The sequence below is a fragment of the Furipterus horrens genome, unplaced genomic scaffold (assembly GCF_987537825.1).
Source record: "Furipterus horrens unplaced genomic scaffold, mFurHor1.1.pri manual_scaffold_2, whole genome shotgun sequence".
Classification (NCBI taxonomy): Eukaryota; Metazoa; Chordata; class Mammalia; order Chiroptera; family Furipteridae; genus Furipterus; species Furipterus horrens.
In genome coordinates this window covers 37,676,403-37,688,880 of record NW_028327172.1, presented here as the reverse complement: position 1 = coordinate 37,688,880, position 12,478 = coordinate 37,676,403, and the positions used below count along the sequence as shown (strand labels likewise).

The 12,478-nt window shown below is 33.6% G+C and overlaps 1 protein-coding gene across 3 annotated transcripts in view; it reads left to right on the top strand.

Moving 5' to 3' along the window:
• Positions 1–12,478, top strand: part of USP47 (ubiquitin specific peptidase 47) — a 107,110-nt gene that overhangs the window by 53,470 nt on the left and 41,162 nt on the right. For all 3 annotated transcript variants that reach the window (XM_090264037.1, XM_090264034.1, XM_090264031.1), the window contains one exon: positions 1,050–1,199. In XM_090264037.1, the coding sequence (XP_090120163.1) occupies positions 1,050–1,199 (150 nt within the window). The remainder of the gene's footprint in view (positions 1–1,049; positions 1,200–12,478) is intronic.

Genomic DNA, 12,478 nt, shown 5'->3' with positions numbered 1-12,478 from the left:
ATTAAATATTTAAGAGTAGACAATAATGGTGGACCCTAACTTGAAGGCTTTAAGCCCTAGACATTTGAAGAGATGTTAAATTAATGAACTGTAATGTGTTTTCTTCTTGGCTGTTCTTAAGAGATTTGAAAAAAATTTTATTCAGTGATCTAGGTTTTCTACATAATCTTGTTGGATTGTATTTTAGTAACTTATGTAGCTGGTATTAGTGGCCTGTTTCTTTTTCATAAAGTCTGAAGTTACCCTTCTTCTTGTTACATTACCCGTATGGGTTAACACTTTTATTTAGATCAATTGGGGCATTCCTACTGAGTTCCAAAGTTTGGGTACAGGAATCTTGAGGCAGGACATTCACTTGGAGAGTCCTGATTTAGGAAGTTATGTGCCCTTTTGGGGCCAGAACAGCTCCAATTGGCTAAGTTTGGGGAACTAGGTGAGAAATCCATTCTTTTAGGTGAGGATATTTTAAGGGAGATGGAGTTTAAGATCTAAAAAAATTTTTCTATACATTTTTAAAGTTATAATCTTCTTAAAATTGTTTTACATATGTTACTGAAAGTTAAAAAGTTATATTTGAACTAGTAGATGGGATTTTAGAAATCAGAATATATTATTGTGAGAGTGGTGATATACATATATTAAGCTATAAAAACGGGCAGTTATTTAACTGTGTAATTATTAACATGCCTAAAGTGATAGATTAGGATGTATTTTCAGCCAGTGAAAAGATATGAGGCTTATTAGTATAACAAATTGGTAACTGATTTCAACAGAACATTTTTAATAGTGGGGTTTTTAATATATGAGAATTGGAGTAGTTAATGTCTGTACTTGATTTTTACATTACTGTTAATCTAATTTTATTGATATTTTTATCAAGCCTACATTTTTTTCCATTGGATTTTATATAAGTCTTAAAGCTTAAAAGTTCAACAGTCAGAATGAAGGTCCTTTTGAAATTCATATTTAAAAGTATGAAATTGTGTTTTCACATATTTTAAATTTTATTTTTAAGCAACACTTTAAAATGTAAATGTTCTTATTTTTAGGCTGATCTTATAAATGAACTATATCAAGGCAAGCTGAAGGACTATGTGAGATGTCTGGAATGTGGTTACGAGGGCTGGAGAATCGACACATATCTTGATATTCCATTGGTCATCCGACCGTATGGGTCCAGCCAAGCATTTGCTAGTGTGGTGTGTACCTTTCTACTGACTACTTGTGTATCCATGCACAGAATATATAATAGCACAGTGGTATAATCTATTATGAGGTAAGTATCATCCTAGATACACCTTCTTGGGTTGTTAGTCATTCCTGCATTTAAACTAGCAAGATCTAGAAGATTTTTGACCCTTCAGTGAGTCCTAATAGTGCATGTATAAGAGGGAAGGTGAATGCATATATACTGCCTCATGGCTCAGTGTTTTATTCTGATAGGTGACTAGATTATTTCACTTTATTTCTTTTTTTTACCTCTAAACAATCTGTTCTATAAATGCTATTTTGTGACCTTTGATTGCATTAGGAAATACATTTGTTCCATACACTTTTCTTTTTTGTTCGTTTGTTTTTAATCCTCATCTGAGGACATGCTTATTGATTTTAAAGAGAGGAAAGGAGAGAAACATCAATGTGTGAGAGAAACATTGATCGGTTGCCTCTCATAGACCCCTTGACCAGGGACCGAACCTCAACCTAGACATGTGCCTGAACCTGTGACCTTTTGGTTTACAGGACAACACTCCAACCAGCTGAACCCCACTGGCTGTGGCTATTCCATTCACTTTTAAAATTGGAAAAGTAACTTTTGGTTTTATGATAAACAGAGGCCACATTTTTAAAGGATAATATCTATTCTAAAATTTAATTTAAATCCATGCATTGTAGAAGCATAGATAACTTGAAGAATTAGAATCATATGTGGTTAGTTTATTAATATATTTAATATATAAGTGGGAGATTAAGATTTTTCTAGTCTCCTGTTATTCATTTCTTAATTGGTTTTTGGTAATTTTATTATTGTATTTTATTCTTATGTGTGTTTACTCATATGAAACGAGAGTCATGGAAGGAGTTAAGTTGATATTTGAAATGAGAGTATTGAGAAACATTTACTTACGACCTATTATGAGCCAGGGGAAACTTTCAGAGCTAAATGAGACGTCTAAAAAAGTAGAATTTCATCATGATGTTGTTCAGGTTTTATTTATGCTTACAAGCTGATGATGGCTCTTTGCCAAAATCAGTGTTTTTAAAGCTCGTCTACTTGATCTTCTAAAATAGTGCTACGTATATGGCTTAGTCCTCTAGTCTATAGGACACTTGATTCCTTTTTCTCTTTTCTCCTACTTTTATATGGCTAAAAGAAGTAATCAGCAAGCAGTTATGGAATCTGTGAGTGAAATCCAAAGTAAAAGACCTTTTCTGGGTAGTGAAGATAAGGTCTCATTTCTTTCCTCCACTACTTTTCAGTCTGCTTCCTGAATATATTTGAAAATTTTCTGTTAAGTGCTTAAGTGTACCCTTTGTAAACTGCCATTCTAGGTATATCAAATTGGCTGTGGTTTGAGTGACTAATTTTGTTTTTCATTTTTGTTTTGCTTTTACTTTATTTTGGCAGTTTAAGTTAGAAGTCTTAAACTGAAAAACCATTGGAAATTGGTTAACACTTGTCTTTCAATGATTTATTTTCTATCTTATTTCTAAATATTAGCGTTTTTTAAGCAAAATATACTAGGAAAATATTTGATAGGCACAGGTAATATAGAATATTTTTCCTCCTTTTTTACAAAATATTTTTTATGAAGGGGTTTTCACATATACGTTTATTTTTTAATGTAGTAGTTGAATGTTGAGGAAACTAGTTTTGTTTTATTGCATTGTTATATTTGAGTATTCAGCAAATATAATTGTTTAGCTGATTGTTTTTGTCATGATTTATTCACCGACTGAATTGCCACCACTCTCTCAAGTACATTACAGACACAGCAGCGGAACAATTTGGAGAATATTTTTGGAGAATTGAAAAAAGTCACATTTCTAAGTGAAATTCTCCAAAGAGAGTATCATCTATTGATACACGGGTGGTGGTGGTGGTGATTCAGTGGGAGTTGGAAGTTACAGCTATGAGGCAGTATGTGAGCAGGTTTGTAACACACATGCGCTAATAGGGCTTGCAGAAGGCAACTTAAAACTTCCTAGACTTCGCTGGAATTTACTGAGGGAAATAACAGCAGGTAAAACTACCCAAGATAGGGGTTCTAAGGAGGATACTACCTTCAGAGAACTTTAGTTAGAGGTAAGTGATTTCTCATTATTTTCTGGATTCAAAACACTTCTTAATTCATAGAAATCATCACACAGCATCTAAAAGTAGTTTTATATCACTGTTTACCATTGTGTATTTTGTTAATTTTATGTGCTTAGAAAAATTGATATAAATGTGGATTGTAAAAATCTGGTTAAAAGGAACATTATAAAATCTCATTTAGGCTATATTTAATATTGGCCATAATTTGAATTGAACTTTTAAAAAATTTATTTTCCTACTTTTAATTTTGGTATCTGGTGTTTTATATTATTGGGTATACAGACACACAAATACCAACACACGTACATACATACACACCCAACATTGATGGTTATATGTTCTCTTGTATGTTTTGTTCTTGAACCACCATAGTATAGTTACGTATATACAGTGAGATGAATAACATCTGAGGTTTAATTTCATATAGTTAAGTTTGAGATTCTGTTAAAAATTGAAGTGTTTATTTTTTAACGTTCATCTAAAACATCCAGTTTCTGGAGTTTTTATTGTCACGTTCAAATAAATTACTTGAGAATAATATTTAAGATTAAAATATGAATGAAATTAACACTTAGCTAATTGATGCTTATAACATCTATAATCAATTTTTATGGTAGTTTTCAAGATAATTGATAGAAGATATTTTTTTAATGAGTACTAGAAATGGTCTACATTTTTTTTAAAGTTTTTATAATATTTTCCTTATTGAATTATTATTTAGTTCTATGATATTTATTGTTTCTGGTCTTCATTTTACCTGGCCAAGTAGGGCACCCGTATCTAAGGACTCTCCTGCCATTCTCTTTCTCTCAGTTTGAATTCTGTTCAACACCAGTCTCCAACAGGATTTAATAGATGTTTGAGAGAAGGCTTCTTTGATTAAGTTTGGGAAACTATATACCTATAGTCCTCCTTGTGAAGTTCAAGGTGCATATTTTATTTAAAATTCCCCGAGAGTTCCTGTAGTAGAGAAATTTGTTCAACTGTGTTTAACCTAGCATTGTCTCTTTCTGTGGGACATCTGTTAATATTTCAAGGGACACTTGGATTCTGAGGAACAGATTTTGGGAAGCACTGCATTGGATTAAGGTGATTTAAGGACTATTTCTGCTTTGTTACATTAACATTTATGCCCTTGGGATGTTCCAAGGGGAATAAGAATACAAAAATACATGTTTTAATTTCCTCATGTTTTATAAATTTGTTGCTCTTAAAAGATTAATATCAGCTGAAATATTGCTTGTATTAGTCTTTTTAAAAATTTTGTTCTTAATGATTTATTAGGTAATTGGAACCTTTTATTTTCACTGATTAGAGATGTCTATATAAAACAAGGCTTTCTGAATTTTGTAATCAAAGAAACCTTGAATCAGCATATTCTCAGGCACATTTGAGAATGTATTATAAGGAGATAGTCCTAAATACAGAATACATTCTAATGATACATAAAAATTAGAAACAGTTTTTATTGGTTAATTATGAAAGCTTGTTTCACAAACTGAACAAAAATGATGGAGCCTCATATGTTTGACATTAACAGAGGAGGTACTTCTTCTATTTTAACTAAATTTTTTGACACTATTATTTTATGGGTATCTTTTGTCATTTAACATATTTATTGAGTTGCCTACTCTGGCCAGTACTGTTCCTAGGCCATTTTCTATTAGGATACTTTTATTTTATTATTGGATAAGTACCTTGAAATATCTGTTTATTGTAACTATGTGTTCAAAAGTCTGAAATGGGATTTAGCTGTATAGTTTCCTATAGTGTCTTTGGAAAGATCAAATTATGTAAAAAGACATTTTGTTTCATAAGTAAACATAGTTTCATGATTATTTTAAAGTTTTGAATGGAAAATTGTTAAATTTATAAGTATTTATGAAATCATAAGGATATAAACTTGCATGCAGTACAAGTGATATAAACTTGTATGTAGTACAAATTATTATCCTAAGACATACTCCCTGATTTAACTGGCGATTTAGACATTCTTGTGTGGCTGGCTCAGCCATAATAACTAATTTGGATGGTGCAGTGGTCCAAATTTGTAAGCATCACATAGAGAAAAATCTCTTGCACAGACTACCTTCATTTTTCCAGGAATTTGTGTGGTTGGACATAGTGGGAACCAATTTAAAAAGTGGGGACTTCTGCTTTCAGGAAAATGGAGTAGAGGTGCAATTTCCCTATTCCCTCTGCTAAAACAACTAAAAATCTTGTACGATATATATAAAACAAACATAAAACTCTGAAAAGTAGAAAAAAGGCATGAAGACTAGGTACCTCAGGATTCAAAGAATGACACAGGATGTGTTCCTTGGGTTTTCTTTTTGCCTAATATATCCCAGACTTGGAGCTGAAGAAGTTGGCAGCCTGAAAACTACAACAGGCACAGGCTAAACAGCCTACTTTCTCTGATCAAAAGCCCAGGAAAAAGACAGCCTGGTGAGGCACAGAACTTTTATATACTAACTGCTCTGCTCTAAACAAACACCACAGAAAGACTTTGACCCCTGCCCCTACCCATGCCAGCCAAGACTGGTCCAGATCCTAAACTTCTACCCTCATCAAATTGTAACAAAGTTCTTCAACCCCGCACCAGGGTGGTTTCAGAGAAGGCTGAGTAGCTAACCAGCAGTTTCACTTATGCTGGGCAGTAACTAGCCTCCGCACTGCCATTTTCCTGTTTCTCTGGTCCACTGTCACTAGAGACTGCATGGGGAGCCTGGCCTTCAACTCCCATCTGATTGTAAGGAGGTGTTCCTTTTTCTCCCCACTGGAGTGATGCCTACCTATGTGGAGGAGAATTAGGATTTTTACCACCTCTCACTAGTGAGGAGCTTTGCACACTCACAGCCAAAGTGATATCAGCAGAAGCCTACTGAGCAGCCAGAATCTGTACGCTTGCCCAATAGTAGTGAAGAGTTCCTCCCCACCTCAAGTGACAGCAGAGGCCAAATGGAAAATGCTAGATGTCTATTTCCACGTGACAATAATGAGGCAGGAACCTTTTCCCCAACTGGAGCAGTGTCAGAGGAACCATAGAAATCAGATTTAAATAGGATCCAGAATACCCAAAATGTCCAGGTTTAATTTTTTAAAAAATCACTCTACATACCAAGAAGCAGAAAGTTCATATTATAAATTAAAGAAGAGACAATCAATAGACATAAACACTGAAATAACAGATGTTAGAATTATGTGACAAATATTTTGAAGAGTTGTAATAGAAGTACTTCAATGAGAGATTTCAAACCCACTTGAGAAAAGTCTCAGGGAAGATGTAGTGGATATAAAGAAAAATGAAATGGAATTTAGAACTGAAAAATGCAGTAACAAAATAAAAGTCTCAACAGATAGGCTTAACAGCAGAATGAAGACGATAGTGGAAAGCTTCAGTGAATTCACTTTAAGATAAAGCAATAGAAAATTGCCCAATCTAAATAGCAGAGAGAAATAGACTGGGGAAAAGAAGTTCCTCAAAGACCCATGGGACTGTATAGCAAAATATGTAACATTTGTGTCATTGGAGTCCTGGAAGGAGAGAAAAAAGAAGGCAGAGCTGAAAATACTCAAAGAAATAGTGGTTGAAAACTTCCCAAATTTGACAAAAGGCATAAACCTACAGATCCAAGAAGCTGAGTAAACCCCAGATAGGATAAGCCAAAAGAATTCTACATAAGGTCGTTATAGTTAAATTTCTGGTAACTAGAGACATAAAATATCTTGAAAACAGCAAGTGAGAAAAGGCATCTTTTCTTATATGGGAAACCACTCTGATTTTTCATAAGTAGGTTCATCATCAAAAGCTATGGAGGCCACAGGGAAGTAGCACATTTTTCAGGTGGGTGTTGCAGGAAAGAGCTGTGAAAATATTCTTCAGGAATGAAGGGGAAATCAAGTCATTCTTGGATGAGGGACCTTTAAGAGAATTTGTCGCCAGCAGACCCAGTTTTAAAGAATGACTGAAGAAACTTCTCTAAACAGAAAGGGAATGCTTGATTAAAAGGTAGGTATCTTGGAGCATTAGGAATGAAAAAAGAATATGATAAGTGAAAGTCTGGGTCAATAGAACTGGCTTTCTTTCTTCTCCTGAGTTTCCTAAATTATGTATGATGGTTGAACCAAAATTATCATACTGTCTGTCTGATGTGAGTCTAAATACATAGAGAGGAAATGTTTGAGAAAATTATATTTCAAGGGGAGCAGGAGAAGGACATAAAGGGAGGTAAGGATTCTCTACTTCACTTGAACTGGTAAAAGGAAGGCACCAGTAGGCATGTATATATAATATAATACCTAGAACAAATACTGAAAAAGAGATACCTTCAAAACAGTATAGATAAATCAAAAGAGATTAAAACAATGTTCACGTAATCCATAGGAAGGCAGGAGAAAGAAAACAAGCAAAAAAACTAAAATAGTGAACTTAGTTACATATATGTGGTCTAACTATACCAACTAAAAAGTCAAGATCAGCATATTAGATTTAAAAAGCAACATGACCCAGTAGTATGCTATCTACAAAAACTTCCCTTCAAGTGTATTGGTATAGGCAATATCAGGGACATTATATAATGATAAAAAGGTCAATTCATCAAGAAGACAGCAATCCTAGATGCATGTGTACCAAATAATAGAGCTGCAAAATATATGAAGCAAAAACAAAAAAAAGCTGCCCACACTAAAAGGAGAAATTGACAGATCTACAGTTGTAGTTAGGGACTTCAGTGCCTCTTTCTCAATAATTGAGAGGTAGAACCTCTAGACAAAATTAGCAAAGATATAGAACTCAATAACACCAACCAACAGAATCTAATAGACATTTATACATCGCTGCACTCAACAATAGCAGAGTCTTATCTTGGTACTAAACCAGACAAAGACAGCTTCAACCAACCAACCAACCAACAAAAATTATGACCAAGCTAGTGTCCTTAAGGCATATAGATAGGAAAGTCCTTACCAAAATATTAGCAGGTAAACTTAAGTAAAATATAAAAAGAATTATATACCATGGCCAAGTAGAGTTCATTCCGAGAATTCAAGGCTAATTGATATTTTTTTAAAATCAGTGAGTTAATTTGTCAAAAGAAGAAAATTTACGTGAGCACATCAATTGACTCAATTGACAGAATTCGACAAACACTCATGATAAAAATGTAGGTACTAGGAATAGGTTAATTTTTCCAACTCGAGAAGGAATGTACTAAAAAAATCCTATGGGTTACAGAATACTTCATGGCGAAAGACTGAATGTTTTATCCTTAGAATGTCAAGGATGTCTGCTCTCAACACCCTTATTCAATATAGTACTGGAAATCCTAGCCAGCACAATAGAGTGAGAAGAGGAAATGAAAAGCATACCAATTAAAGGGAGAAATTATATTGTCCCCACCCCTGATTTTAGATAACATGATATTTTATGTAAAAAATCTCTAGATGCAATAAATGAATTTAGCCAAGTAGCAGGTTATAAGATAAACTTATAAAAATCAATTGTGTTTCAAAATATTAGCAAAGAACATGTGGGAAGTGAAATTAAAAGTACAATACCTTTTACAGATAGGGAAACAGATCTATGTGTTAGAAACTACAAACTCTGAAAAGAATATTTAAATAAAGGGGGAGACATACTTTGTTCAATTGATTGGAAAAGTCAGCATAGCAAAGATGTTCATTCTCTCCCAGATTATATAGTTTTAATGCAATTCCTTTCAAAATATGGCAAGATTTTTAATGATACACACAAGTTCATTCTAAAATTTATGTGTAAGGCCATGAAACTAAAATAGCTAGAATTTTGGAAAAAGAAGATTAAAGTTGGAGAAATTAGTCTACCTGATTTCAAGACTTATTACATAACTGTAATAATAAACACTGTGTGGTATTGGTGGAGGGACAGATGAGTAGATTAGTGGAATTAATGGAAAACAGATAGTTTCAAGAAATATGCCCAGCTGATTTTTGAGAAGGACATAAAAGTGATTAAATGGAGGAGGAGGATATTTTCACTGTATGGTGTTGGAACAATTAGGCATCCATATGTACAAAAAAGAACCTCTACTTAAACCTTACATTGTGTACAAAAATTAGCTCAAAATGGATCATGGAGTTAAATGTAAAGTGTAAAGTTATAACTTTTAGTAATATAAATAGGAAAGAAATTTTCCACATCTAGGGTTAAGCTATATGCATTCTTAGATTTGATACCAAAAGTTGGAACTCATCAAAATTTAATAATTGATTTTTGAAAGCCCATACAAAGAGGATAAAAATAGAAGCTATGGACTGGGAGAATATACTTGTAAATCATGTATCTGACAAAAGACTAATTTATAGGATATGTAAAGTCTCAAAATACAATAGTGTAAAAAAAAAACAAACCAAAAACCTCAAACAATCCATTTAGACAACTGGCAAAAGATATAAACATCTTATCGAAGGGGATATACAGATGTTAATTATTAATACCGGAGAAGATGTTCAATGTCACTAGGGAAATACAAATTCAAACCACAATGAGGGTATCACTCTGCACCTTCAGAGTGGTTACAATGAAAAATAGTGACAGCACTAAAAGCTGGTGAGAATGTGCACAGCTAGATCACTCCCATCTTTGGTGGGAATGTGAAACGGATAGTTTCTTACAAAACTAAACATGCAATTACTTAAACTCCAGCAGTTGTACTCTTGGTTATTTATTCCAGGGAAATGAAAACTTAGTTTACACAAAAACTTGTTTACAAATGTTCATAGCATCTTTACGTTAATATTCCAAAGCTGGAATCAGCCCAGAGGTCTTTCAACAAGTGAGTAACAAACTTGTATGTACAAATCATAGAATACTACTCAGCAATAAAAAGGAAAAATTATTGATACACATAAAAGCTTGAATGAATCTCCAGGGAATTAATGCTGAGTGGAAAAAGCCAATCCCAAAAGGTTATATATATATATGATTCCATTTATGTAATATTTTTGATATGACAAAAATTTGAAAACTGGGGGACAGCTTATTCATTGCCAGAGCTTACGGATCTGGTGGGGTTAACAGGAGAACGAATAGGTCGTTACTATAGAAGAGCAACATAAGGTACACTTGTGGTGTAGGAACTGTTCAGTCTCTTGACTAGTGATGGATATGTGATCCTATACAGGTGATAAACTGTAGAACTTAATATGCACACATATGCAGACAAATGAGTACACTAAAGCTTGGCAAATCTGAATAAAATAGGTGGTTGTGTCAATGGAGGATGCTGGGCAAAGTCAACAAGGGTTCTCTATTACAATTGTATATGAATCTACAATTATCTCAAGCATTGCAATTAAAATAAGTGGATAGCTTAGATTCAAAGTATTTGTAGTCATTTCCCTAGTAAACAAAACAAAAACACATTACATGTATATTAAAATGTATATCCTGAGAACATGGTTGAATATATTTGCTGCTGTATATCAATAGCACAAAATTGCAAGGTATATCAGAATCAGGAAATAGTTATCAGTGGAGGTTCTGATTTATCTTTGTCAATTTGAAAAATAAAGTATCACATTTTAATATCAATTTCTCCATTCAAAATAAAATAGATGGAGAAAATATTTTATATGTAGATTAAGAGTAAAAAGAAAAATGAGAGAATTTATAGATAGTACCATTCTTTGGTTATATCTTTTGATTGTACTGTATGTATATTTTCTGCATTAAATATAAAATTGTGATAAACGATTATTTTTTATCCTCACCCAAGGATATACTGTTGACCTGGTGGCGGGTGGGGGGAGTGGGGCGGGAGAGAAATATCAATGTGAGAGAGAAACATTGATCGGTTCCCTCTTGCATGCTCCCCTACTGGGGACTGAACTGCAACCTAGGCTTGTGCCCTGGCTGGGAATTGAATCTGTGACATTTTGGTTTATGGGACAGTGCTCCAACCAGCTGAGCCATGCTGGTCAGGGTGACAACTAATATTTTTTATATGGGGAAATAAGGATGTAACAGTTTTTTGTGTTCTATTCTGAACTGTGAAAATTACAGTCTTAAAAAACATGCAGAATTACATTTTGTATACTTTATAAATAAGTTCTAGAAAATAATAATCTTCACTCTGGAATGATGAAAAACAATCATAGTTAACCCAAAGCTAGTTGGAAAGCATGATACATAAATTTAACATACTCAAGATGACAGCTCATGGTAAGCAGTACAGGTTTTGTGTGTGTGTGTGTATTATTAATATTAATCATTAATATTAATGATTGTATTATTTTGTTCTATTTTATGATCCATAATTTTAATATCTAAAATACAGTTTGGCATGATTTTTAGTTATATTGTAGATAGCATTAAGATAAATGTATACAGCCATATTAGCCCATCATTTACGTGTCATTTGGACATATTTGTTGAATGGGTGGATGGATAAATTGAAGCTAATTTTTGTAACTGACTAATCTTAATTGTAATTATTCTGTTTAAAACTTGTTAAAAAGCTAGAGTAAGGAAATATAGAAACTTACTAATGTAGAGACTAAAAAAATTTATTAATGTAGCTTTAACTGGTTTCTCAGTCTGAAGGATAATGGTGGCTACCTCCACACATCCTCCCCTCAAGCTGTAGAAGGTATGGGTTAATTGGGCTTCATTTGTGTTCCTTTTGCGTTAGTGGGAGAAAGAATATCATGAAGTTCAAATTACCTGTTAGTAATAAAATAACTGCCAAGTTTCAACAAAGCTTGCACAGCTGCTGCAGGTCTGTATGTGGAATGTGTGGAGCGGGAAGCTTTAGAAACTGTATAAACTGGAGAAGAGGGGATTGAAGGACGTAGGCAAAACAAAGACAAAATCACCCTCAAAAAAAAGAAAGTACAACAGTGTGTGCCAACATAGACGAAACTTGGTAATTTATAGCATCAGCTAAAGGGAAGGAGTTTTAGAATGAGCAGGATTAGAAGTGGCAGCCTTGGAGAAGTTTTGCTTTTGGGGAAGGAGATAAATAGAGAAGGGCTGATGCCTCCTGGGCATAGCGAGTGAAGAGAAAACGAGAGGAAGAAACAAATGAAGGGTTCTGCAAAATGAAAGAAGACACCAGTCTCTCCTCTCATTATCAATTCAAGAAACTGCACTTCCCTAAGTTGACCAAAGGTACTTTAAAA